The sequence below is a fragment of the Apiospora phragmitis genome, assembly GCF_038363925.1.
Source record: "Apiospora phragmitis strain CBS 135458 chromosome Unknown utg000006l:1.0-5683423.0:1.0-5690449.0, whole genome shotgun sequence".
In the NCBI taxonomy this organism is placed as follows: Eukaryota; Fungi; Ascomycota; class Sordariomycetes; order Amphisphaeriales; family Apiosporaceae; genus Apiospora; species Apiospora phragmitis.
This window is the reverse complement of record NW_027117404.1, coordinates 777,747-803,042: the sequence shown is the minus strand read 5'-3', so window position 1 is coordinate 803,042 and position 25,296 is coordinate 777,747. Positions and strand designations below refer to the sequence as shown.

The window sequence follows — 25,296 nt, the reverse complement described above, 5'->3', positions numbered from 1 at the left end:
CGACTGCCTTTGGACGCACAAATACATCACCGCTCATCTTCTTTTCTGCTGGACCAGATCACGTGTCATCATCCCTTTGCACTGATATTTTTGTTTTCCATCACCAAAACGCTTCGTTGTCCTGGTTTTGCGGTCAGCTTGACCGTTCCTTGGCTGTTTCTGACACACAAAACGCCAGGATATCATCGTGAAGCATCATCTACACGCACATCCCGCCGTCAACTTTGGTAAGTACTCTCCCCGCTTCCTTCCACTGGAACAGCCCTTCCCTGAAAACCCGAACCCGAAGCGGAACCCTACACTCCCATGAACTTGGCTTGAATTCTAACGTCTGGTGTCATCAGTTCCAAGCCCAAAGTTATCATGTCTGCCGCCGTAAGTACCTACATCTCATATATCGAGCGCACCGGCCAGTTGTTCCAGGCGATACTCGCGCACGGACCCGCTATTCTAGCGTATACTCGTTACCGACCAGTTTATCTAAGCGTATAGTCGCGCTCGGACCATGTATTTCGAACTACCCACCCTGGGACATACTCGAAACTCCATTTCCAACCCACTCAAGTGTCTGGTCTCGATAGCTGACATATCTCATGGTTTTAGAAGTATTTCTCGGATACCCTCTTGTTGTCCGTGTTGTCCCGACCGCATCCACCGTCAAGACGGAGCCAGAGCCCGCCTTGAACGCGAATCAGTTCTACGCCATCAACGGACATGTCTTCAAGAACTTCAAGATTGGAGACGACATGATGCTCTCAAGAAAGTAAGTAAGAAATGGCGGGTCTATCGCCGAGTGGGGTGGAGGAAAGCATTTCAATTTTGGGGGTCTGGTCTCGCCGCCCGTCTGACCGAGATTCGAACGGATCCGAACGACTTGCACCGGATTCTACCGAAATCAACCTCCCCACTTTCTTATGCGCATCCTTACGAGAATTTCCGGCTAATGAGACTCGGTCTACAGGGAAACGGTCATTATTGCCGTCGGTGGAAAGTGGCTTAATGTCCACCGAGAGGTCCTGGCCGGATGCCACGCTTTCAACATCGCCTTCTCTATCAATATGCGAGAGAAGGAAGAGAAGAAGTTCACCGTCGAGTACGAGCTCGACGGAGAGATAAACAGCGAGTTTGAGTTCCAAGCTCATCTCGTCCTTCTCTTGGCCCTTTACGGCCTTACCAAGCTGCCAGAGGACCAGTACCGCTTTGCTGGTTCCGCCGGCCCTGTCCTTATCCGCGCCCTCGCCCTGGCCGAGTACCGCATCGCCGAGTACTACATCAACGACCGACTGAATGCTATGGTCACCAAGCACTTCAACCGGATGACGGAGTGGAAGGAGACGATCCCGTTCGACGCGGAATCCCTGAACGTAGAGCTTCACCGTGTATACATCTACGAGGTAAACGACACCTTTGTGGCCTACAAGAACTTGAACATCCGCGAGAGAAAGTTCCCGGAGCGTGCCTTTGGCATCCTCATCGCTCTTCACTGCCCGGCTGGCGCCTGGGAGATGTTCCAGTCCGAAGTCGATGAGGACCTGGCTCGATGCGTGGCCACCGCCGCCATGTACGTATTCGGACGCCTGAACATCAGTGGCGAAGTCTTCGAGAGAACGAGCTTCGGTGATGCGGACCTCTCACTGTTCCACTTCCCTGCCAACTAAGGGTCGTCTTGTCATGTCTGCTGGGTTTGGGGAATAATTGCATGTTTTCAGGGAGTTTCGCCGAGTTTTTAAGGAGTTTCTAGGGGTCACAAGGGAATTGTTTCAAGGGAATCGGTTCATCGTCCAGCCTAATTAGGACAAAGTCAATGAGAAAACTTATGGCATCTGGCCATTTAAATCAATATCATGATCATGAACAGTGGCTATGGTGGCCGTAGCTACCCTATTATTACCCTGTAGGGCTCACATTCCAGAGGCTAATTTCGGTGCAATACAAGCTCAAGAGGGATGGCCTCATGAGCATCACACGCATTTGTCCCTCTCCAGTCGCTGCTCAAAAGGCCATAGGTTTCATCCGATGTTTCGGCCACTGTATGTATCTTCCGTCCGATCACTTAATAATTCTACCTATGTACCTCTCGTCTGATAGGCAAAAGAGGTGGTCACTTTGGCAAGGTAAAAAGTGTTACTATCCATGCATTCTGATCGATGCCAGCAGCTCGTCGCTTCCTTGATATCCCTTTCAACTGATGCCACGACACAAACCAGACCCTACCAATATGTTTCGTCGGAACTCCGAGTGAATAATGCCAGGTAATGTACCGTTCCTCTGATCTACAAGTCAAGTGGGTGCTCAGAGAAGAAACGAAGTGTCAGTATTCGACTCGTCGCTTCCTCAGCACCTTGTTTTGCCACACAGTCTCATTTCTGCAAGCATGCATCGGACGGAAGCCACAATACCATGCACAGAGCCAATTTCGAAGGAAGGAATGAACCATACAAAGGACAAGGTCACTCGAAGAGATCAGACGAACCGACTATACGATATGCGGCTTGATTTCGAATACAGAGGCAATAACAGACAAGCACAAGGCGCAATTTAATATGATCAAGATTCGCCGAGGTAATTATTATAATACCCTTCTCCTAAATAATGGAACTATTTTACGAAGACACCGCCAAGTAGAGAATTCACTAGCCGAAAAAACCGCTAATAAAGGTTTTAAACGCCTAAGGAACAGCTAAATAAAGGGTGCTTTTGCCACTTTTTTCGGCTACTCGCCGAAGAAAGCGCTAAATACAAAATTCAGTCGCCGAAAAACAACCCAAACAGAGAATTCACTAGGCGAAGAAATCACTATGAATAATAAATTCACCAAACAAGGAAGCTAGCAGACAAGGAAATCGCGAACCTGTACTATCTACCTTGAGCCTGGGGCCTCAATCGAATACACTGGAGAGGATCTAGTGCTGCAGGTGTTGTGAATGCCCTTGAGCAGTTGCTCCAGAATATGCCACACACCAGGCCAGACGGCTGTGCCGCTTGGGAGGCATTGAGGAGGAGTCACTGATCGAGGAAATACCGTCTGGCGGCAAGTACGAAGCAGCCATGGATCCAAGCCCAGCAAGAGGGGTGAGGGAGCTCTCGTATCGATCCACTCAGGGAGGCCACGCAGGTCCTGGTCTGACGGGTCTCACGGGTAGTCGGGCGCGTACCAGAACAGAACATCTTGCCGAGCGTGGCCTCGAGCATGTTGGCGACGCCTCTGAACGCGCTCAGAGCATCATCTTGCTTATAGGTCAGGCACGCCGGCTGATGCAGGCCGAGACGGCCTCTTCGTAGTTGCAGAGGCCTGTAGCTGTCGGAGCGTTAGGCATGTAGTTACAGGGCGTCTAGCAGGTGGCTATAGGGGGTGACGAACTCCCATTCCCGAATGCTGAGGAGGTTCGGACGAAAAGAAAGAACTGCCATGGGAAAGAGCGAGTATGCATCTGTCAAAGTAGAAAGATACAAGGTCAGCATCGTGAAGCAAGTTCCTCGGCCTTTGGAAGGGGCGATCTGTCCCAGGCTGACTTGAGACGAAGCACGAGTTAGAAAGTACAATTATCGGACGAGAATACCTTGTCTTGGGCACTCAGACACAGAGGTTCGGACGAAAATGAAGAACTGGCATGGGAAAGAACGAGTATGTATCTGTCAATGTAGATATATATGTATATATTTAACATTGTGAAGCATCCTTAACAGCCCCACTAGTTGCTTCAAGCTGGCATGAGACGAAATGGATCAAAGGGGAACCAACTGGGTAACAACATTTACCTAGCTTTACCCTGGGCTGGGTCAAGAGATTTGCTACTAGCATCCTCATTACTAGTTGAGGTACTCACTTGGACACTGTGATTCGAACCTCCCAAGGGGCTGTCTGGTGATACCTACATAGCCATGGGCCCTGCTGCGAGTTAGGTTTGCAGCTTCAGATACACCGTATAATATGTCTAGAAATGTATCTAGTGGCAGGCCATCGTACGATTTTGAGATGATTTAACATGGAACATGGCACAACAGTGGACTTCAAGATTGCAGGCAAGCAGTCGACAGTCGCTTTTGATGTCATTAAGCATTTGTTGCCGAGATGATCTGACCTCGTAGATCGTTTCGTAATATGCGGCCCTACCATACTTTCCCTTGGCTATGCCTCCGAGCATGCTTGGTGGGAACTGTACATAGCTGACCGTGGTGTGGTGAAAATAGTGACACACACTGGCTGCGTCGCGTTTGCTGAGACCAATCGACTTTCCTCAGCCCTCCGGAGGCGGGACGCATGCTTCTGTCTAGGCTGATACCAGGGCCAACCCATCATGGATCATCGTAATCTCGTCCTGAAGTGGTAGCTAATGCCTTTTAATCTGTACCCAGCTTCCACAGGCCATCGCCCAGACAATGCGCCTCCTCAATAACGGGCCCTTTGCCCTTCTCCTTGACGACCTTGGTGCTCTCGACCAATATGCCGACAGCGCACGCCTCGAGCTTGCCCTCGGCCGTGACGACGACAGGCTCGCCCTTCTCGAGCTCGCGGGTCCAGCTGCCCTCCTCGTCAAGGCCCTCGGGGTCGCCGCCCGCGCCGCTGGGCAGGCGGCCGCCGGGGCTGGTGAGCCCGGGGGCCATGAGGGTGGCGCCGCTGAGGACGAAGCGGATGGCGCCGCGGTCGATGCGTATGCTCGGGAACGCAGAGGGGAAGCGGTGGACGAGCTTGAGGTGGGGCAGCAGCACGTCCGACTTGTCGTGCTGGAAGAAGAGCGGCTCGCCCTCGAGCACGTACAGCGTGCAGCGGTCCGGCAGCTTCATGGCCTCGAGCGAGCCCTTCTTGGGCAGCAGCTCGTCGATTACATTGTTCAGCAGCGGGTACGTCGTCAGGAGGGACTGGCGCAGCGCGCGTTGCACGCTGGATTTTAACTTGGATTTCGGCGCCGTGGGGAGCCTGCGAGCAGGGGGAGAGAGAAAATTCCAACGTTAACTGGGTGGTCCTCGAGGTTACAGGCAGGGGGTTTTGAGGGGTTTCGGGCAGAGGGGAACAGGGCTTACTCTTTCTTGAACATTTTGGCGGCAATTGACGAGATCTGTACGGTCGCGTCGCGGGAATTGTTGGGTGTATGTACAGAGAAGTTGTATGTCGATTAAGGATAGCAGCTCTCAAAGTTCAATGGAGGGGCACTTGGAACGACTGCCCCGCAATCTTGACGCTTGGGGAGGCAAGGAGGGGCGTACCAAGCAGCGGCATCATTCCGCGCCCACTACAGAGATACAGATCACCAAGAGCCTTGTTACTGCCCTCAAATGGGATAGAATTGAAGAAGACATATTTAGTCAAAGGTGTCGTGTTCTCATTGCTCGTCTCAGTCGACTAAAATACTAAACTAAAGCTGGCTCTGCCGTGGTCGAATGCTATGACTCCATCCCCATGAAGTAGATGGAGAATGAATGCAGTCTCCGTCGTGCATCTTCGAGTGCTCCCATCATCCGCATGTTGTTCAACCGTGCTGGACATGGCTGACAGTGCCGTCCTCCTTCACGTGGACGTTGAGACGCTCGGGCTTGAAATCCTTAGTGACCATCATGCCCGGCTCAATGACGCGGCACTCCTGGGGAAGATCCTTCTTGCAGAAGTTCTGCAACACCGAAAGTTAGGCCTGAGGGCTGTTTTGTAGGATGTGACAATGGAGGGAAAAGGAAGAGAGGGAGAGAGTGTGAGCAAAACTTACGACCTCGCTGTGGGCATCGTCAGATACCTTCTTTCCGACCAGCTTGTTGGTCCATTCCTCGGTCTTGTCACCAGAGGTGGAGGAGATTCCTGGAACGACGAGAGGCATTTTGGTTGTTGTTTGGTTTGGTCTTGGAGTGATAGTTCTGTCTTGCGGTTTGTAGGCGGTATAGACTCTTCGTTTGATGAAGGTTTGAAGAAGATGAAGTCTGAGACTGAGTGAGGATGCTCCTTTCTTTTAATAAGAGTTCGAAACTGGGACGTTGGCACGTTGACGCATTGCTGATGACGTATGTTCTTGTTTCCTAGGCTGCGGCAGCTTCAATCTAGGCTTTTGACATTTATGTATCACGTGTGCGCCCGCTTAACTACGGCCAAACCACAGCTTCGACATCGACATCTACCTGGTATTATAACATGATTGCCCTTTGGTAACTGAATAAATCTTGGAATATCTCCGAGAACTCGATCAAGCACCGACACCTATATTGCAGATTAGAGAGGATTACCACCCATGCCCCTATCAGATTGGTACGTGCATTTACGGAGTAGACTGATCGTAATTGGCCTCCTAGCCAGTCGAGCATCTACCCTGTTTCTACTCCGTATACGGAGTACCGGGTCAAGAAACAACGGCTTTGGCTGATATATGACTTACATACAAATTGTATGCATAGCCATAGCGAAAAAGCAAGCCATAATGGACGACTTCATGGTGTTTCGGTTCTGTGTATGCACACCTACTTCATAGGAACAACTAAGCAGCAGTCAACTTTCAAGTCCGCTGTAGTAATCGACAACCCATACAACCCCATAGGTACCATGAGGGAACCCGTTCAAGCTATGCGGCTGGGAGAATAAGACGCCCTTGGCGATTTGATGCCAAAAACTTTGGTGCCGACACACCGCAGAACTGTAGTAATATGTAGAGGCTGTGTGCCATGTACTGCAACCTAACCGACATCTCTCCATGACAGCATGGCTCCATCATGAAAGCTTACCTATGTACAGGCTCCTTCTGCTCACAGACTCAGCCACAGCTTTTTCAGCAAACTCCGCCGACAGGGATGCGCGCCTTTGCTGCTACCCCCTATCTGCCTATCTGCTTATCTCCCCAACCCCCACCGAGCGGTGCTGCTGATTTCAAGTCGCGGTCTAGCCCAAAGCTGGCTAGGGCCAAAACATGGCTGAACGATTGCCTTCCCGTGCCACGGAAAGGCTTAATTGGAGAATTCCCCAGTCACCAGTGCCCTTTTTTAAAACATACCCCTATTTCTGTCAGTCAAATCGTTAGCAATGCTGATCGGTGACATCTGAAATTTGGACACCTCACCAGATGCTGCACACTTCGTGAAATATACGAGACATTCTGGAACACCAAAAAGCGTCTAAAATATAAACAAAGCAGATTGGGCGCGTCTTTGGTCGCTCCCATAGAAATCCCCATCGCAATCTTGCGGTTTCGCTGGTTGTTCCTCAGAAAGCCAAGGAGCAACGTTGAGCACTACCTCCTTTCCGGCTAGATCCCAAGCAGGCGCATCCACTTTCATCTGGACCGGGCGGAGCCTGCAGGAGAAAATAGACCCAATTGGCAGCGCCAGCACGAGCCTTAAACGCATTAGCCCCAATAGGGGATGGGGTTTGAGATGGAGCAAGGTAGTTGTCAAAGGACGGGAACCAACCTAGTCCTCAGCCAATCGAATCAGGACAGAAAAAAAGCCTTCTCCTGAGAGATACACGCCGTATAGGTATACCTGCAGTACGGTTATGCTGCGTCTGGTACATTGGCGGTGCTGGCAGGCTGGCGCTGGCCCCCATTCCCCCCCAAGACCTGCATGGGGACTACTGCACACTGCTTGACTGCTACCTGTAGGGACTGGGACTGAGACAGGGGACTTGGGTGCTTGCTATGCTGGTTTGATGGGTTTGCTCGCTCTGTTGGACCGACACGACAAGCATCTGCCATTCATTTCAGCTGAGCTCAGCGCCATCTCCCTCTTCCCATTCATTCCTTCTCTCCACAAATAAACTTGTCCTCCTGGCTCTCCTTCCTTCTACAATCACGATCTCTCTTTTCCTCGTTGAAATTTCCCAGTTCGTACAAGTGCCCATTGGGGGCATAGAGGAGGACCATTCCCGTTTTCAAGCCGTACAATTGACATCTCGCTCTCTTTTCCCGTCAACCTCGATTCGACCATTCCCTAACTCGTCGTGTCAAGGAAAAAGAAGCGGAAAAGTTTGGGTTCCCGTGTGTGTTTCACCGCACCCAACGCCTATAACAAACACAAACAGCACGAAAACGCGAGATTGATTCGAGCCAGGGAAAACCAAGAGTACCTGCAGCATCTCCGAACTCCGACGCCATCAACAATAAACATCCTAAAAACCGTGCCGTCTCGACGCTTTTTTCACCATGCGTTCCTCCTTGCCGGCCACCGTCCTCTCCCTGCTGCCGTCGCTCGTCTCGGCCACCATTGCCCAATCGGCATGCCTTCAGATCAAGAGCGTAGACCTGGCACAAAAAACAAAATGCGGTCATCTTGATCGGTCCCTTCTCCGGGGCTGCCTCGAAAGCGTGCCCAATATGGATTCTTCCAGCATCGTCGAGCAATGCCTGGTCGACGCCGGCTGCACGTCCGACGAGTCCAAGCGCGAGACTCACTCCCTCATCGCCTGGTGCGACTCGCACTTTGGTTCCGATCTGGACCTGAAGCGTCGTGGCATTGACCCCCTTCCCCGTAAGTAGACTGACAGCTGCCACAAGCCAAACCTAAAACAATCAATCCAGCCAGAACAAGGAAAAGAAAAGACAAAATAGAGCTAATGAATTTATTTGGTTGATTGCAGAACCCACTCCCCTGACGCAAGCCCCCGACATCTACCTCCGCGCGGCCACCACGACAGCCTCGAGCGGCGAGCCCTCCCCCTCGCCCTGCTCGACCGAGACGGACGTGGAGATCAGCTCGTGCAAGACGGACCACATCAACGAGTGCGTCAAGACCATGACCAAGTCGATGGTCTGCGCGCAGGGCAACATGTGCATGACGGACAACTCGGGCAACAACATCTGCATGTACCGCAAGGACGGCATGACGACGTCGGGCGCCGTCGTCGGCATCTTCCTCGCCGTCGTGCTCGCCGTCACCGTCGCCTCCCTCTTCTTCCTCTGCTGCAAGGACAAGCGCGACCAGAAGCGCGCCCGCGCCAAGTCGGAGGCCGCTGCTATCGCCAAGGCCAACGCTGTCTCGTCGGGCCCCTCGGTGCGCGAGACCACGCGCAGCGCCAGCCAGCGCACGGCCGGCCACGGCGACGGGTCCAACCCCTTTGCCGGCTAGAAACCGCATAGCTGGGCCAAGCTGCCCGAACTATAAATTAGCTGCTGTCGTATATATATAGTAGGTGGCGGATGGCTTCCCTTGCAGAAGGAGGCGGCGGGAAACGAAATCGCCTCGAAGCAAGGGAGATGAAGGAGAATACGACGTAAGGGGAACTCTCTCGGCTTCGATGCCGTGGCTCAACCCCTGGTGTGCTAATGTGCCCTGGGTGATTTTACTCGGAATGAAAACGCTACAGGGGAGGAGGCTGCACATGGAAAGTGTGGTCCACAACGGTCGGACGGCCATGGGGATCGGAAACCATAATCATAGGAACGGAAAGGTTACTATACTTGAATGCCATCGTACGCGATGTCTGTTTATAGGGCAATTGTACAGAATTCGCACAAAGGCGCTGGCTTTGTCTCACTACATTGGAAAATGCTGATATGTCATCGAGTCGCCCGTGAAACTACGAGTTACATATATATATCCTCACTAACAAGCAACACTATCAAGTGGGAGAGGAAGGTCTGCTAATATGGAGTAGGCGGATCTGGGAAACAAGAACGCAGCATCGTACCAGCCGTCGTATTATGCAATAACCAGGCCTGAGATAGATCTGCTGGCCTGCTTTTAAGGTATGCGATGTTGACATCAGACCAAACCAGCACCTACCAGCTCTCAAGGAGGGAACTACCTGGTAAACGATCCGAAGTCACTTGCTGGCAAGGACCGCCTCAACGTCCTACTCCACCTCTCCACAACCCACCCCGGAAGCCGGTGTCTGCGATTAAGTAGATTGACAAAAGAAAAAACGGGGCCGGTGACCTGGGGATTCTGGCTTTCACATGCATCGCAAACGGCTGTTCGTCATACACAGCGAACCGGTATTCAGGATCCCTGATGATACGGAAGAAGCCCGTATGCCAAGCCTTTAGCTACACCAACATACCAACCGTACGAGATTGTGCTTCAATCGAGTCATTTCATTTCACATTCACAATCAAGGTATGGCGAGTATTTTGCGCATCAACAAGTCTCTTCCTCTAATCATAGTCGCTCGTTTCAGCCGCCCACTCAAGAGGCGGCCGAAATAATGATGGCCTATTTGTATGCTTTCGCCCAGCCTTTCCCTTTCTGTCCGAAAAGGGGGAAGGGAGGTTCTAAGACTACTGCTAATTAGGGCAGTGAATAATATCTCCCAAACGCTCATCGACCGCAGAGGGTCTTTCAAACAATTCATTCGTAGGTGAAATGCAGGGATGATAGAATCTCAATAGAAGCTCGACATACATGGAACTGAGGAACAACGCAACTGCTTCACCCAGTGCGGCTTCTCGAGCTCCAGTATGCGAGTGAAAAGTAGTATGGGTAAGCCATAGAGCGATTCGAGGACGCAACTACCTTGGGCCACAGAAGAAGAAGTCCCATGACGGCCCTGACCAGCATTCAGTTCGTTACTAACGACCATCGAACGGACCCGCGGAGCCCATGCCGACGATGGGGCTACCAATCTCGCCAGGAGCACCCACATTACGCGACCCAGCAGCTGCAGACCCTCCAGAACTCGGATCAAAGCGGACAGACACCTTGCCAGTAGCCTCGTCTTGCCGAATATCAAAACTGCCGCCTCCGTTTTGAGCATTGCCTTCTGTCTCACACATGTCGAGCAGCTCGGATTGGGAGATCGGTTCACTAGTGTTGATCGAATCCACATGACCTTTGAGAGCGGACAGATCAATGTAACCATGGGCGTCTGCGGCGTTGTTCTCAAGCTCTTTGCATGCGCGGCAGAGCATAAGTCGTACAGCTACCGAGTGGGGCTGTGCAGGTCGCATTCCAGGTGGAGGTCCCCCGAATGCCGGATTGGGCGGCCAGGCCGTGCTCCCAAAGCCAGGAGGCGGCGAGAAGAGGTGAGGACCACCCCAGCCGTGACTCAACGGCGATGAACCGAAGATTGGATCCGGGAACGGGGCTGCAGTAAATGGAGGTCGCATGCCGGGTGCTGCCGTATTGCTGCGTCGTTGAGGAATTGGTTCACCCAAAGGCTCGTCCGAGTCATCTAGCAGCGCACTGCTGCCCAAGTGGTTGTTGACTTCTTCGTCGAAACCAAAGCGATCGTTCGCTCGCTGCCCATGTACTATACTAGCGGGTCTGCCGATCGGAGTAGGTCGACTGATGGGCTGAACGAGCGGCGAGTTTCTCATCTCCAAGGAGCCAGGCTCGAAGCTGGCCGACGCTTGGCGAGAATGTGGCGAGGGTTGTCCAGGTGGTATATCCGTAGACAACGAGAAAGCATGGCTCAGTCCCGACAGGGAGTCGCTGTGCTGAAATCCTGGGGGCGCATGTGGCATAGGAAAGCCACGGCCCATGGGTGATCCAAAACCCGGAGGCGGCAACGGCATACCGCCAGGAGGAGGCCGAAAATTGTTGCCCATTGGTGGAAACACGGGGTTGTGCAGCTGGCCGAAGCCTGGGCCCATCGGGGGTATACCAGGGGGGTGGTGCATGTTCATCGGTGGCATGCCAGCAAGATATGGCGAATGACTTAAGCCCGGTGGGCTTTTGAGGCCCGAGTGCAGTGGTGACGTCGGAGTTCCATGAGGGCCGAGGCCAGGAGGACCCGAGGACGGCGTTTTGCTAAGAGGACCGTTTTGACCGGGGCTGCTGCGGAGCGGGGTTTGGTTGTGCGGCGAAACGCTCTGGCTAGCACCAGATCCCGACAGGGACGCTTGCGACATGGACCTCGTCACCTCTTGCGAGACAGAACGTGGCTTCATTGGCGTCGGGGCTTTCGGCAAAGCAGGCGTAGCAACAGAAATCTGAGGCGAGGCGTGGTTTGTCGGAGGATGCTGAGGGAGTGCTGGCACCGCGGAGACAGCGTGATGCTTCTTGGCTGGTGCTGTGGGAACGGGCACCGCCAGAGCAGCTGCCTTTTGGGCTGCCTTTTCCTCCTGCTTTTGCTTCTCCTTGGCGTCACGATCTGCTTTCGCCTGGGCCGCCCGCTGCTCCTTCTCGCGCTTGTCCTTTTCGTGCTTCTCACGACGCTCCCGGGTTTCACGCTCCTTGAGTTCACGAGCCTCCTTCTCTTTCACGCTCTGCTCGTGCTTGAGTTTCTTCTCGTGCTCCTTAGCCTCGCGGGCTTTTCGCTCTTGCTCGGCTTGCCGTTCTTTGACTTCGTGGGCTCGTCGTTGGCGCTCGGCCTCCTTTCGCAGTCGTTCCTCCTCCTCGGCCTTCTTTTGCAGCTCTTTCTTCCGGCGTTTCTCTTCGGCCTTCGCTTTTGCCTCATCTTGTTTGCGCTGAGCATCTGCCAGGCGTTGGGCTTCCTCAGCTGCTTTCTCGGCCTCTTTGCGAGCTTTTTCCTCGGCCAGAGCTTGCTTCTTTTGCGCGGCCTTGTCCTTACGCTTCTGAGCTTCCTTGGCCTTCTTCGCCTTTCGAAGCGATTCGGCTCGGCTTTCATCCTCGAGTTCCTCAAGCAGCTTTTGTTGGCGCTCCTTCGCGACCTTCTCCTTGTAGGCTGTCAAAACCCTTTGCTCGAACATCCGGGCTGCGAAGATCTGGAACATGCGGCGACCTTCTTCCATGCGTTGCTCCTCGGTCATGGTATCCTGCCAATATGATTTAGCTTAGTAGATCTTAGACCAACAAGATCAGATTAGTCGTCTACCTCTTCTTCGTCGTACTCCTCTTCCCCCGATTCATAATCGTCCTCCTCCTCATCCTCCTCGTCGTACTCTTCGTCGTCCGGCGGAGGGTGATTGTGGGAGTTGGGAATCGGAGCGCCGTTGACCGAGTGCCCGTATGCGCCTGCGTAATGATCCCGCGCATCCTCTTCCCTTGCCATGCGTCGCTCAGCAAGCTGCTCCATCATCTCGATGAACTTCCGGCCGTCGTTTTTCAGGAGGTCGTCCGCAACAGTTAAAATGCCACCTAGAATTGTTACTTCTAAATACTTCGCTTTGGAGCTGCAGCACAGGAAGGATGTCATACCCTGAACCGTCAGAGATTGGCCGAAATTGAAGAAGCTGAGAGCATCCTGCGCATCGTGGGAGGTGTCTTGGGGAAGGTCTTCGGGCTCGGGCTCGTCATCTTCGTCGTCTTCAAGATCGTCTTCTTCGTCACTATACTCATCGATGTCGTCCTCGTCCTCATCTTCATCATGGTCCACATGCTCGACTATTCGTCCCCGTGATGGATGGTGATTGGGGTAACTGGACGGAAGGCCACGCGGGGGCACCAATCCCGCCATCTGGTCGATCCGTCTTGTCGGGTTTCCCAGCATGGGCGGCCCGTCCGGGTGGTGATGAGGTTGGTTGGCGAAGGACTCGAGCTCCTCATAGTAAGCATCGTACAGGCCTTCAAGCTCTTCCTCTATCGCAGTTCGCTTGCGCCCGCATACCGTACAGCTACAAGTATGCTTCTGTTGTTCCTTCATCTTCTTGAGTACGGCGTCTTTCTCGACCTTGACTAGGGACTTGCGCTCGTCCTCGCCCAGACCTAACCAGAACTGCTTGATGCGTTCGCGCTCTTCTTGCGATGACGTGTTCCATATTTTCTCGCGCGATATGCCGGAAGAGCGTCGTTCCAACTCGTTAGTTATGACATTGACAGGGGAGGTGATCTTCTGCTTCTTCTTCTTTTTAGACTTCTTTGACTTGACCTCGGAGCCATTGGCATGGGTTCGCCCAGAAACGCTGCCCCCGTTATAAGAATGCAGGTGGTGTTCCTCATCACTCTCCGTTTCATCATCCCAGTATTCGGGGTTATTGCTCTCGCCGGAAAGCTCATGGTTTGTGGGTGCGGGCTGCTGGTGATGATGCCGCGACTTCGCATGAGGGGAGCTCGTCACAGGAACCTGAGGAAGCGGTGCGCTACTTGTTGATGCCGGACTAGGGAGACCGTTAAGAGCATGTGCATCCTCGGCGTATGCGGCCTCTGCGGCTGCGGCTGCTTTGGCGGCGAGTTTCGCGCGGCGCTTTTGCTTCTTCTTATTGACGGCTGGGGCCGAGTCAGCCTGGGCGGGTGCTGGAGAAGCGCTCATATTTGTAGGGGCATCGCCCTTCGATGACGAAGTTGTTGTCGGAGAAGGCTGAGCCGGCGGCGTCGAGGACGATGATTTCGGCACAGTGATGGTCTTGGTGCCGTCCTTGTTTGTGTACTTTGATTTTGCCGCGGGACCCTTTGGGGCTGGGGCTGCGGCCTGCATGACCGGCTGGCGGTTATTGGCAGGCATCACGTCAACCCGGAACAACGTCGTGTCGGGGATGGGATGAATGTGTCGGACAGGGCGGATGCGATAGAGGCGAAGGTATGTGTGTGAATGGCGGGCCTTCTAGGTTATGACGCAGCAGTGTACCAAGTCATGAGAGCGTTGACATATGGGCAAACAGAGCGACGGGGGTCGGGCAGTCGTTGCAGGTCCGATAATGCAATTCTGGGGCAGCACTAGAGAAATCGGGCTTTGGATTGGTAGGTCAGCGACGCGATCGACAATCCTTGTTCGGCCTGGGCGAAGGAAGGAAAGGCACAACTCTGGTGGCGGGCACAATCGTCAGCTGCTGCGTTGGTTCGTGGTTGTCAGAGAGAGACTGGAGTGTGTGTGTTCTGTTCGTTGGTGCTCTGGTCGTGCCGTGCTTTAGCCCCTCCCCGGAACTCTAGTGTTGTAACCAGCAAGTAGTAGTGCAGCCCAGGTCTTGGATTCAATTTCTTGGGGGGGGGGGCACCCGCTCTGTAAGGTAAGCTAGAAAGGTACGCGGATGGGCGACGACAAAACGTTGGTCCGATCCGGAAGGGAACAAACGTGAAAGAGAGAGAGAGAGCGCGCGCAACAGCGGCAACTTGCAGGCTTGCGACAACAACAATAATCAGAAAAAATACAACAATATCAAGGAGCGGAGCACCACTCTGTTGTTGACAATACCTATGCGCAACGATATGTGTCATGTACCTTGAGCCGAATGAATGAATGAATGGATCGATGCAGTTTGTTTGTTGGCGGCGGCGATCTGACTCTGGCGACCCCCCAGTTGACAGGACAGCCAGCTTGAGCTTATGGTTGCACAACACCTCCTCAGACTTACTTTCCTTCTCAATGACGGCAGAGTTTGTGGTTGCGCTATGTTGCAATGGCTTTCATTTGTGGTCACTCTTGCTATCCGATCAACTCTATGCACATTCACCACTCGCCAAATGTCGAAGTAGGTGCTGCCAGCCCGGCTGCTATGGGCTTTTATTACCCGTCGATCAACTGGGCATGTGGGTAGCTACGACGGAGGGATATATATACAAGTATCTATCTATCTGGGTGGTTTCTGAAACGATGCCTCTGCGATACACCGTCGTCATATTGCTTTGAATTCAAACCCTCGGCCCGACAATTGCATGCTTTACTGCCATTTTTGCCCCTCCACTGGAAACTCATAGCCAAGCCCCAGCCTCAGCTGTACGGCGAGTAGGCACTATTTGTGTGCGGATTTCTGTGCGCCTGTCATCAATTGATTCGAGCAATGAGCAGCCGCCTAGTCCGGTAGGTGACATTCCGTTTATGTAATCCACCACCACGATGGTGTTGTGTATTGATGGATGTTGTTGCACGTGACTGCTCAGGTTGGGAATGCGCCCCCCATATTTAAAAGGCTCACCCGCATTGTCCGTGGCTGGGGCCCCCAGAGGCCCAAAAATCCGTCCTCACCTTGCCGCCGACCTACTGAAGCCATACGGCCCTCCAGCCTCCAGCCAACTTCATACATTCGCTACAATGGCTATATTGTTACTTGTCAACAACGTATTGATCAATGTTGCAGTCTACTTGAACCTGCAACCATTGATTGTTCAGCTACTGCCTGATCGCTACCTAGTATTTCGTTATATACATGTATTTACTGGAGCTATGCGTCCTAACTACATCTTCTTACAGCCGGCCACTATTTTCTGATATATGAGAATAGGGCCAGTGATTCCCGCCGCCCAGCTAGACTTGCCTTATCTGACAAGTATGTAGATAAGGTGCTAAATCGAGCTCTAGTCAGATAGTTACGGTTGATCTTGGTCTTGCCAGGCTTAACTTTTACCTCGTTCAGTCCCCCCTCCCCCTAAAACATCCAGTGCTTTTCCGCAACGCCAACTCCCAAAAACCAGGCCGTCATAACCGTAACTCATTTCACAATACCCCAACCCTATGGAGGTAGTTAATGTATGATAACCGAATATCTGCCTCATTTCCCTTAACAATCAATGGGGCAGTGAGTCTGTATGCCGAACTCCGGCAGAGCAGCTTCTGAAGTATCAAAATAGGGGGTTGGCATATAGCAGCGCAAACTCTCCGAGACTCTAGTACAAGTACGAACCACGAAACGAGCAACGTGGCCGTTGCAAGACATCCAGCCAGTTAACATGTTGCTCCATTACCCATGTCCTTCTGGGCATCGATAAACGAGTGTTTCCACTTCCCGTCATGGCTGGGGTCATGTACTTTTGTCTACGCTCTATCCTCTTTGCAGGGCTGGAAATCCGCATCTCATGACACGATATCAGAGCTACGAATAGACTTATGCCCAAGGTTTAGGCACACTTTAATCGAGTTAATTTCCAAGTCGCTGTGGAGTGCGGTAGCTAGATGTGTCACTTAGGTAGGTACCTCCTAGTATGCTGCTTTCAATTCTTTGGTAAACTACGGCAGCAGAGGCTGTCATCAACTCTGACACTATTCATTCTCAAGCTGTGGACGACAAAACTATTTAGCCATTGAAAGCTACACACCAATGGCCCGGGTTACAATCAATGTTAGACGCGACGACTGGCACGCCATGGGGCCTCGTCGAGGTCTACAGTGGGCACATAATATGAGTAATGAATCAAGGGTTATGAAGGGAGGCAGCCCCGTATAGCTCCATTCGACCGTTATCTCACACGATCAACAGGCTGGCCCAGATTGGTAATTGACTTTTACGCAGGAAGCTTCTCGTTGCCATAAATAGTACCGGAAATGAGATTGGGTTAAATAGTCTACCCAGAACCCGAGCAAGCTATCACTTGGTTGTCGCGAATGCCTCGTCCACGCCATCTTAAGCGGAGATAGCCACGGCAAACAAAGCCTTGATGGTGATGGGCGGGTGTCAGTGAAGAAGAAACATGTACTTATCCAGAAGGGCGAAACCGGCCGTTGATCAGTCCAATTCTCGGCTGGGAGAAACGAGGACGCGCACCTCTGCGATCATGTATCCGGGTGCCGCCGTCGTCCTTGTCCAAGGTCCCGATCGTGGCATTTCAGGGGCCAGACGACGGCAGTTGTGGTTGAAGATCTGATGGGATGGAGCCGCCCACCGGCGGATCCTGAGATGCATGGATAGGACGTCGGCCTGACCGGGGTCTTGTTGACAGCAGGTGGGGCTCGCCAGCTTAGCGCTTCACAGCCTCAAATGCTGCATCATTTGCGCATGCCATTCAATGTTATGAGCACGCCGTATTCTCCCGTCGCATTGCATCTGTTCAGCCGCTGTTAGATCAGGTGATGACCTGGAGTGAAGACGAGAAATGATGGCAAGCCAAAGCAGCGTCTACTTTTCAACTGCCTACATGTACCTAGGTTGAACGACCGGAGAAGGGGTATAAGCGAGTGAGCATCGTCCTCAGGTCCTCTCAGCTCATACTGCATCCCCACGGAGCTGAAACGAAGGGGAGAGAGGATACAGTATGTAAACCTGGGGGCTGCTTGCGTTATCATAGAGGTTGATCAGCACCAGTTGGAACTTGGAAGTGTTTGCACAACAAGTACAGGCTTGCATTAGACTGGATGAGCCTGGAAACACCTGGGCCGTCAAACATTACGTTCGCACCCATCAGGGTACAAAAGTGTTGTCGGGCTTGACGCAATGGACACGCTGCGCTCTCAGGCGGGATTGGCCGGAATACCTGTCAGCGCATGTAAGCCCGCCAACGCATCGCACTGAGGCGAAGTCGACGGTGCGGTTAGCTATCGATGGCATCCTCTTTGCCTACAAGTTTCTTTCTCCTCATGCCCTAATAGATGTTCCGGTCGAGAAACGAAGTCCGAATTACCTAAGGACGGACGGGAAGAAAAGGTGGATAGTTCTGAGCGTGATGTAATGAACAGCCGCGGCTTGGACGTCTGCTTGCTGCATTGTATTTGTGCTGCGCTGCCTTGGCCACATATCGTATCAAGGATCAATGTATTAAACATACATCCCACTCCCAATCCGTCGCTCTCTGACTGCACTGCGGCTGCGGCGCAGGGCGCATAACTATTGAAGACAGACAGACAGACAGTATTCTTCATACTGGGGGTTCGGCTCGGTTCTGGAAGGGGACGATGTCCAATTGATCGCCAGACCGAACATGCTTAGGCTGGTTCCATCTGGCAGGACTCGCACACACACCCTCGTATTCCACCGTCTCTGGCAGTCAGGGTCAAGGATAACCCAAATCGGTCCCTCACCCAATTTATTTTACCCCCTTCTTCCTAGGAGGTAACCAGAATAATCAAGATATGAGAGAGGAATAAAAACAAAACACTGTCCCAATCTTCCCAATCCTTTCCCACCTCGTCGCCGCCATATTACCTTTTCTCCCGTAGCACCGAAACAGGGAACCGAGAACTCCTTTTCGATCTTGGATTACGACAGATTCCTGTTCCGAAGACTACCTACACATCCCTCTCTCTCTCTCCCACTCCCTCTCTCTGGCTCGACGAACTGGCCTCGACCAATTACGCAATAAGTCGCTGCAGCTACTGAAAACTATCGGGTCCTTCCAAATCTTAGCATCCCGCCGTGGAGGCCTCGAGCCCACTGAGAGCTTCTTCGTGTGCCCTTTTCGTTCGTTCGCCTTGGTCGCCCGACTTCTGGGTAAGCCAGCCAGCAGCCAGCAAGCGGTTCCCCATAAAGCGTTCCCGTCGCTTTTCTTCTCCATCCGAGCTGCAACTTGCGCCTACTATTGCTGCTACTACGATCGACTCTTCGCAAACAAGCGGACCCTTAACCGCCCCCTGGGATTACCTGCTATCTTTTGGACTTTCCAACTGTTTGCTGGTGTATATTCTTTTCGTCCTTCTCTCTCGTATCCCTCGCATTCCTAGAGTCCATAGCCATGGCAAATGCAAATCCGGGCAATGTCATCCGCAGGTAAGACCTTTTTTTGTTGTTTGTTGCGCTCGAGTGAATTGCGGTGTTCGTTGGGTTCGCCCGCCCGTTCGTTTGAAGAATAAGCCGGTTTCTCTTTCTCCCAGTCTCCATTCCAGTAGCGGCTATCGCAGGTTGTTGCGCGCGTCGTCGTTATTGCTGCATCACGAATACGCCTGTTTCCATCCAACGTCATTCCCGTCTGTGATGATCACGAAAAGGAGCAATGCCGCTTCGATGCAGTCGGAATACCGCTTTCAATCCCAACCCATGAGATCTCTCTCTTTCCCTCCCCTCTCTTGTCATGTGTCTTGGGTCCCTGCCAATCTTTTGCGTCTCGGCTCACGCGGTCCTGGTTCATCTCTTGCCGCCGCTTAATTGGAGGAGCTGCCGAGCTGACTCGCTATTCTCGCCCTTTATAGAAAACTGGTCATCATAGGCGATGGCGCCTGCGGAAAGACGTCTCTGTTGAGTGTTTTCACTCTTGGATATTCCCCTACAGTAAGTTGCGCGACTCGGCGTTCCGTCCCATTTGGTACTACCATTGCTAACAGTTAATCAGCACTATGTAAGTCTCGTTCTCCATGCATCTCGTCGCCCAACAAAGTCGCTCGAACAGCCTCCACATAACATGCGCTTCATCTTCCGGCTTTTCCGAATGTATTCAAGTCTGACCGCGTACCGCCCTCCGAATAGATTCCTACAGTCTTCGAGAACTATGTAACAGATTGCAGAGTAGACGGCAAGTCGGTACAATTAGCATTATGGGATACGGCAGGACAGGAAGACTATGAAAGACTAAGGCCACTGGCATATTCGAAAGCACATGTCATCCTGATAGGCTTCTCGGTGGATTCGCCGGATTCTCTGGACAATGTGAAGCACAAGGTTCGTTACATCCACGGTCGAGTCGAGTCGCGTTGCAAGCAAGCAAGCCCCAGCTTGGTACGATACGACAGCAGCGCACATTTCAGCAGTTGCTGACAAATTATTCCCCCTCCCGCAGTGGATAGAAGAAGCGGCCGAGCGCTGCCCCGACGTGCCCATCATCCTGGTCGGCCTGAAGAAGGACCTGCGCGACGACCCCGTCGCCATCGAGGAGATGCGCAAAAAGAGCCTCAAGTTCGTCGCCGAGCGCCAGGGCGAGGCCGTGGCCCAGGAGGTCGGCGCGCGCAAGTACCTCGAGTGCTCCAGCCTGAGCGGCGAGGGCGTCGACGACGTCTTCGAGGCCGCCACGCGCGCGGCGCTGCTCACGTTCGAAAAGGGCGAGGGCGGCGGCTGCTGCGTCGTCTTATGAGCGCTGCCCCCGTGAGAAGGAAGAAAAAAGAGGCCCCTTGGGAATGAGAGAGGCACTGTACATAACCAAAAGAGGGAAACCGCGCGAGGTGGCTTGGGATGACTTCGAAGACGTCCTATGCTACATCATATGACACCGCTCCCGATGACGAAATCTGGGCCTACGAATATTCGAACTACATCGAGCGAACTACATATCCCCAACCGTATGGTGTAGATGCCAGAACGAGCAGGCAACGGACACCGCACCATACGACAACAGATTGAGCGATCCTCTCTTCCAACTCTACGACTTGGAGGAGGTAGAGCTCTTTTGTAATAATATCATGAATCCAGTCAACACTTTGCACCTCTCCAACAATTGTCCGTGTGCGAAGGGCTTATGCCGGCTCTCTTTGACTCATGGTGGTAGAAGACGTCAGCTGGGATTATCCGGGGAGGGGGCGCATATTCCGGCGTAATGGGGAGGCAAGAAAAAAACGTTTCTTCGGGACAAATTGCCATGGCAGATCTCTATTTTCTTTATTTGCATGGAAAGGGGGGAGGCACACAACATGAATGAGCGTGGCTGGGTAAGCATCATACGATAGGATAGGACAAGGCAGCAAGTCGTGCATCAGAAGGCAGAAAGCAAAATATCGATATTACTTATATATCTGGATCAACCACCAAAACACCTATCTTATAGACTCTTGTTGTCTTATTGGTCTCGTGTATCGTTGGCATTGGTCCTTAGTAGACGTGACACCACACATAACTTCGGTTGATCCTATGCCTTCATACGTACCGCAATTACTACTGAGCGCGCTGGATGTGTCCAGATTCTGCCGTTCGCAAGGCTCGACTCAAGGCTCGGCTAGCAGGGGGATGTTACAAACTGTATTCACCATGCGAATAAATCATCAGTTTTAAACAGTTCTCTGAAGTATAAATCTAGCGCTTTTGTACAGGTACAAAGTTAAGTAAAGTACAATGAATCATATCGTGAGCGATGCCGCATTAGCGTGTCCATCCATGATTCCACGCCTCGCGAGCAGGAGTCTCAACCTGGGGACGGGCGTACTCGATGGGGAAATTGTGGTGCTTGAAGATGCCCTTCTTCTCCATCGCCACACGGTACAGGTAGCCTTCTTCCTGGATGCCGGGACCCGAAGTCTTGCGCAGCTCTTCGCACGCAGAGTGCATGGATTTGTACAACCTAAAGACGCGCGATCATCAGTATTGGGCCCGTTCAAGCAGCAATGGATAGGGAATGTGTGTAAAAGGTTCGCGCCGTCTTACCGTGCAAGCTCCTTCTCTTCGCGCTCCCGCTCCTTCCGTTGAAACAAAAGCCAAGCTCGGTGGATGGTCCAATGCCGCAGGGCGCGGTTGCGAGCAAAACGAAGAGGCGCGGGGACTTTGCGAGGGTTGGAGACTTTCAAGTTTATGATACGAGGATCACGCTCATCGCCCTTGCCCTTCTTCTTCTTCTTGGAGCTTTTGTCCGCTTTCGCAGTAGCCGGGGACGTGGCCGAAAAAGAACGCCGTTGCGGGGTCAATGCATTCGCTGTGGATGATCTAATGCTGCTGGAAACGAAGCCGTTATTGAATATACGCTGGCAAGCATTCGTCGGGGCGTTGGACAGCGAGAGGCTTGAGAACAGACTGCGTAGTGAGGTCGCCATGATGGTCGATGGCCTATGGTGCAGTCGGGGATTGAGAATTGGCCGGGGTTGTCTTTTGCCTCTTCGTATAAGGAGCCTTGGGGTCGCCTTCCTTCTTCTTCGGCCGACCACGCTTCTTACGAGGGATCTCTGGCTCCGAGGACTGCCCAGGTCCTGAGGTAGGTGGGGACTGAGACGTTTCGTCGTCAGCTGTTGTCGCTTTGGTATCGTCGTTGTCTTCGTCTAGGAAGAGGCCTTGTTCGGCAAGTAGCCGAGAGACCTGGGACAGTATGGCTTTGGCGTCTTTTTCGTTGCCAATGATGCGCAATGCCGCAAGTCGGAAAGTTTCGAGGCGTTGTGCGTCGAAAGGCGCAGGTGCTGGAAAGCCCGAGTTCGTCTTGTAGAAACTGTGGATGTTCTGCACGAGACGAATTGTTAGCTCAAGGCTCTCTATGACCGGCGGCCATCAAAATTCGATGAGCTAGGTACACTGGATTGAACAGAACAGCCGGGATCAACAGAAGCTCCGGTGCCCGATTTAGGTGATGTACACCTGGTAGGTTACCTAACATGACCGAGCAAGAAAAAATGACCCAGCCGAGACCCCACTTGGTTTGCCCAATCCCATGTAATAATGCCTGCAAGTGGCCTTTGACCAGATAGATATGCCAGATATGCCATCTCCCCCAAAAAGGGAAGATGATAAATATCCAACCTTTCCAAAATAATATCATATTGTATGACACCAACCATAATCACCCTGTCGCTACACCTGCGGCTTCGCCAGCCAGCTAGGAGACTCGTATAGGGAAATAGGGAACCCTTGTACGTACGAACCATGCCAACATGACGTTATCAACAATGTGAATGCTGCCGAGGCTACCACCAACGCTGTTACCAAGACCACCAAAGTCACCAACCCTGCCACCACTGGTGCACATTCCAGGCTACCGAGTGGTGACGATGCTGTGGCAACAGCGTTGGTACTAGCGTTGGCACAACGCGGTAAATGTAGCAAGACGGTGGGCACGGGAGATACATGGCCTCTATTCCTAATTACTCCTATGCAAGGAAAACGAAAAGAAAAGATAAAAGAAAGCAGGCATCGAGGAATATCATGAGAGACACGTACCTTGTAATCCTTGGACCAGGCATCAGCATAGTATACCAACACTTGGTCGTCGTCACCGTCTTCTAGGCACCCCAGGGCTTCAGAGCCGAGTTGCTTGAGATGTTGGTCCGCAAGCTCATCGAATGTCGTTTCTGTCATCCTGCAAAGGAGGTTTTCCTGCATCTGGAACAGTAACTCTCTTTTCGGGAAGTCCTCCATCAGTTTTGTTTCTCCCCTCAGTCTCCGGATTAGCCAGGCTGCCTCGCTCAGCTTGGTACGAGCTCCTGTCACTGAAAAGCGAATGAACTCGGGTAGGCAAGAGACCTTCTGGAACTTGAAGTCCCACGCCTCAACGAGGCTCTCCCATTGCTCGTGCGGTTTTTTCGATGGTTCGAAGAAGGCACGGAGTGTACTGGGAACGAAGTCGGTAGCACCCGGCTTGAATCCAAGAAAGGCTACGACAATCTGCAATATAGCCGGGCAGATGTCGTCGAAACGCTCCAGATCTTCCTCTGGCTTGAAAAGAACTGTTCCTCGGGTACAAGGATATCGTCGTCGAGGTCGTCGATGTAACAATCATCACTCGGTGCCTCCACACGCAAGCTTATGGCTCGTTGTTTGTCTGTGACTTCGCTTATTCTCGTCAGTAGCAGGAGGTACTCGCCTGGCTGGTAGCCCATGTATGGGCACAGATGATTCAGGCGTATAATCGCCTTGACCTCTACGTTATCCGAGATTCGAGCGCGGGAAAATGGCGCTTCCACATCGTGTTTTGATGTGATTTCAGGTCGATAATACTCAAAGTAATTATTGAACTCGGTCAATCCATGCTTTACCAGGGTAGCGTCGTTCTTGCGGGGACAGCTTTTGGAGATCTTGTCGGAGTCGGAGTCGCAAGCGCTGCAGTTATCCCTGTGATTATCACGAGCGACCGCGAGGAGCGCCCGAGTCTGTATCTCTCTCAACTGTCTGTATTGCTCTCGTCGGGCAGTGCTGGCCTTGATTGTACTGTATCGCTCAGAGACAGTGCCACGCAGAGCTCCAAAGATAGCGTCTGCATAGCCCAGAGACGGTAAGTACTCATCCCACTCACGACTGCCGACAGCCCCATCACCGTGTATCTGGTAGATGCCGCTAACGTCGAAATGGAAGGGGAGCGAAGAGCTTGCGGCCCTGCTGTTCGTCTGATTCGAAGCGGGAGTCGAGCTGCTGGGAGTCGAGCTGGCGGGAGTCGAGGAAGCAGTACTGTATGCCGGGCTGGATAACCCACTTGAGGATGGCGTAGCAGGGGGGTCAGGGTTAACCTCGATTGAATCTTTCATAGAAGAGCTTCGTGGGCCCAGTCTCGCTGCGCGCGTCTTTCTTGGGGGCATGACGGCAATCTGGTGTGGAAGGAGTAAAATGGTATCTGACTCGGAAAGAGCGCGATCAAATGATGAAATAGAAAGCAAGATAATTTATACCCAGATGGGGAGCAACAATTGACGAGCTCTGGCAACGGGGGAGATGCCGTGTTGGACGGTTGTAGCTTGGTCGACAGCGACGATGAATTGACGGAAGATGAGGATGGCAAAGGATACTTAATGGATTGATGGGTGGATTGATGGAAGAGAGGATAACTATGGTGTGCGTCACATGTTGCGACAGTAATGGGAGGGTGAGTGAGGTGAGGTGAGGTAAGGTGTGCGCGCAGTTGGCAAAAGGGCCGGTTATGGCGGTTTCCGAGTACTGGCTCATACGGAAGGCAAGCTCAACTAAGGAAAAGGAGACACAGCCTACAGAGGGGGGAAGGAGGGAGTGACTGAATCCCGCCTCACACAGTCTTTCTTCCACCAGATGTGGCTTTCGTGACCACACTTGCCAGTCACAGTTATCCCGTCGCTCTGGACAAACCCACTCGGGATCGAAAGATCAAGACGGCAACCTACGGTGCCTTTGCGACTGGACTAATCAGCGCGGTCGAGGAGTCTCAGGACATCAACAGCATCACCGCCTTGCGATTATACAGTGACTTTTACAGGGTACTGCCAGAGTAAGACCAATCAATTGTTTTTGGGATAACCGGTCGCGCTGGGATAACTGGCCATCATCTACC

General features: G+C 52.6%; 9 protein-coding genes across 9 annotated transcripts; 3 read left to right on the top strand and 6 right to left on the bottom strand.

The window, feature by feature from the left end:
* Positions 1–599: 599 nt before the first annotated feature.
* PG994_005533 (uncharacterized protein) lies at positions 600–1,701 on the bottom strand (the record flags this gene model as incomplete). The annotated part of the gene is made up of 3 exons (XM_066856942.1): positions 600–679; positions 929–1,577; positions 1,636–1,701. The coding sequence occupies 3 exons, from the start codon at positions 1,699–1,701 to the stop codon at positions 600–602; spliced, it is 795 nt and encodes a 264-aa protein (XP_066716211.1).
* An 842-nt stretch (positions 1,702–2,543) lies between these two features.
* PG994_005532 (uncharacterized protein) lies at positions 2,544–3,282 on the top strand (the record flags this gene model as incomplete). The annotated part of the gene is made up of 2 exons (XM_066856941.1): positions 2,544–2,562; positions 2,948–3,282. 2 exons carry the CDS (start codon positions 2,544–2,546, stop codon positions 3,280–3,282), a joined length of 354 nt encoding a protein of 117 aa, XP_066716210.1.
* Positions 3,283–4,341: 1,059 nt separating this feature from the next.
* On the bottom strand, positions 4,342–5,036 carry PG994_005531 (PUA domain-containing protein; the record flags this gene model as incomplete). Its single annotated transcript, XM_066856940.1, has 2 exons — positions 4,342–4,918; positions 5,023–5,036. The coding sequence occupies 2 exons, from the start codon at positions 5,034–5,036 to the stop codon at positions 4,342–4,344; spliced, it is 591 nt and encodes a 196-aa protein (XP_066716209.1).
* A 432-nt stretch (positions 5,037–5,468) lies between these two features.
* Positions 5,469–5,807, bottom strand: PG994_005530 (uncharacterized protein; the record flags this gene model as incomplete). The annotated part of the gene is made up of 2 exons (XM_066856939.1): positions 5,469–5,606; positions 5,700–5,807. 2 exons carry the CDS (start codon positions 5,805–5,807, stop codon positions 5,469–5,471), a joined length of 246 nt encoding a protein of 81 aa, XP_066716208.1.
* Positions 5,808–8,111: 2,304 nt separating this feature from the next.
* Positions 8,112–9,033, top strand: PG994_005529 (adenovirus e3 region CR2 domain protein; the record flags this gene model as incomplete). The annotated part of the gene is made up of 2 exons (XM_066856938.1): positions 8,112–8,436; positions 8,546–9,033. The coding sequence occupies 2 exons, from the start codon at positions 8,112–8,114 to the stop codon at positions 9,031–9,033; spliced, it is 813 nt and encodes a 270-aa protein (XP_066716207.1).
* A 1,442-nt stretch (positions 9,034–10,475) lies between these two features.
* Positions 10,476–14,248, bottom strand: PG994_005528 (uncharacterized protein; the record flags this gene model as incomplete). Its single annotated transcript, XM_066856937.1, has 2 exons — positions 10,476–12,623; positions 12,683–14,248. 2 exons carry the CDS (start codon positions 14,246–14,248, stop codon positions 10,476–10,478), a joined length of 3,714 nt encoding a protein of 1,237 aa, XP_066716206.1.
* A 4,871-nt stretch (positions 14,249–19,119) lies between these two features.
* On the top strand, positions 19,120–20,448 carry PG994_005527 (GTP-binding protein rho2; the record flags this gene model as incomplete). The annotated part of the gene is made up of 4 exons (XM_066856936.1): positions 19,120–19,154; positions 19,574–19,652; positions 19,848–20,039; positions 20,158–20,448. 4 exons carry the CDS (start codon positions 19,120–19,122, stop codon positions 20,446–20,448), a joined length of 597 nt encoding a protein of 198 aa, XP_066716205.1.
* A 998-nt stretch (positions 20,449–21,446) lies between these two features.
* Positions 21,447–22,111, bottom strand: PG994_005526 (mitochondrial 54S ribosomal protein mL40; the record flags this gene model as incomplete). The annotated part of the gene is made up of 2 exons (XM_066856935.1): positions 21,447–21,645; positions 21,729–22,111. The coding sequence occupies 2 exons, from the start codon at positions 22,109–22,111 to the stop codon at positions 21,447–21,449; spliced, it is 582 nt and encodes a 193-aa protein (XP_066716204.1).
* A 13-nt stretch (positions 22,112–22,124) lies between these two features.
* On the bottom strand, positions 22,125–24,574 carry PG994_005525 (uncharacterized protein; the record flags this gene model as incomplete). Its single annotated transcript, XM_066856934.1, has 3 exons — positions 22,125–22,508; positions 23,223–23,728; positions 23,785–24,574. 3 exons carry the CDS (start codon positions 24,572–24,574, stop codon positions 22,125–22,127), a joined length of 1,680 nt encoding a protein of 559 aa, XP_066716203.1.
* Between the last annotated feature and the right edge of the window lie 722 nt (positions 24,575–25,296).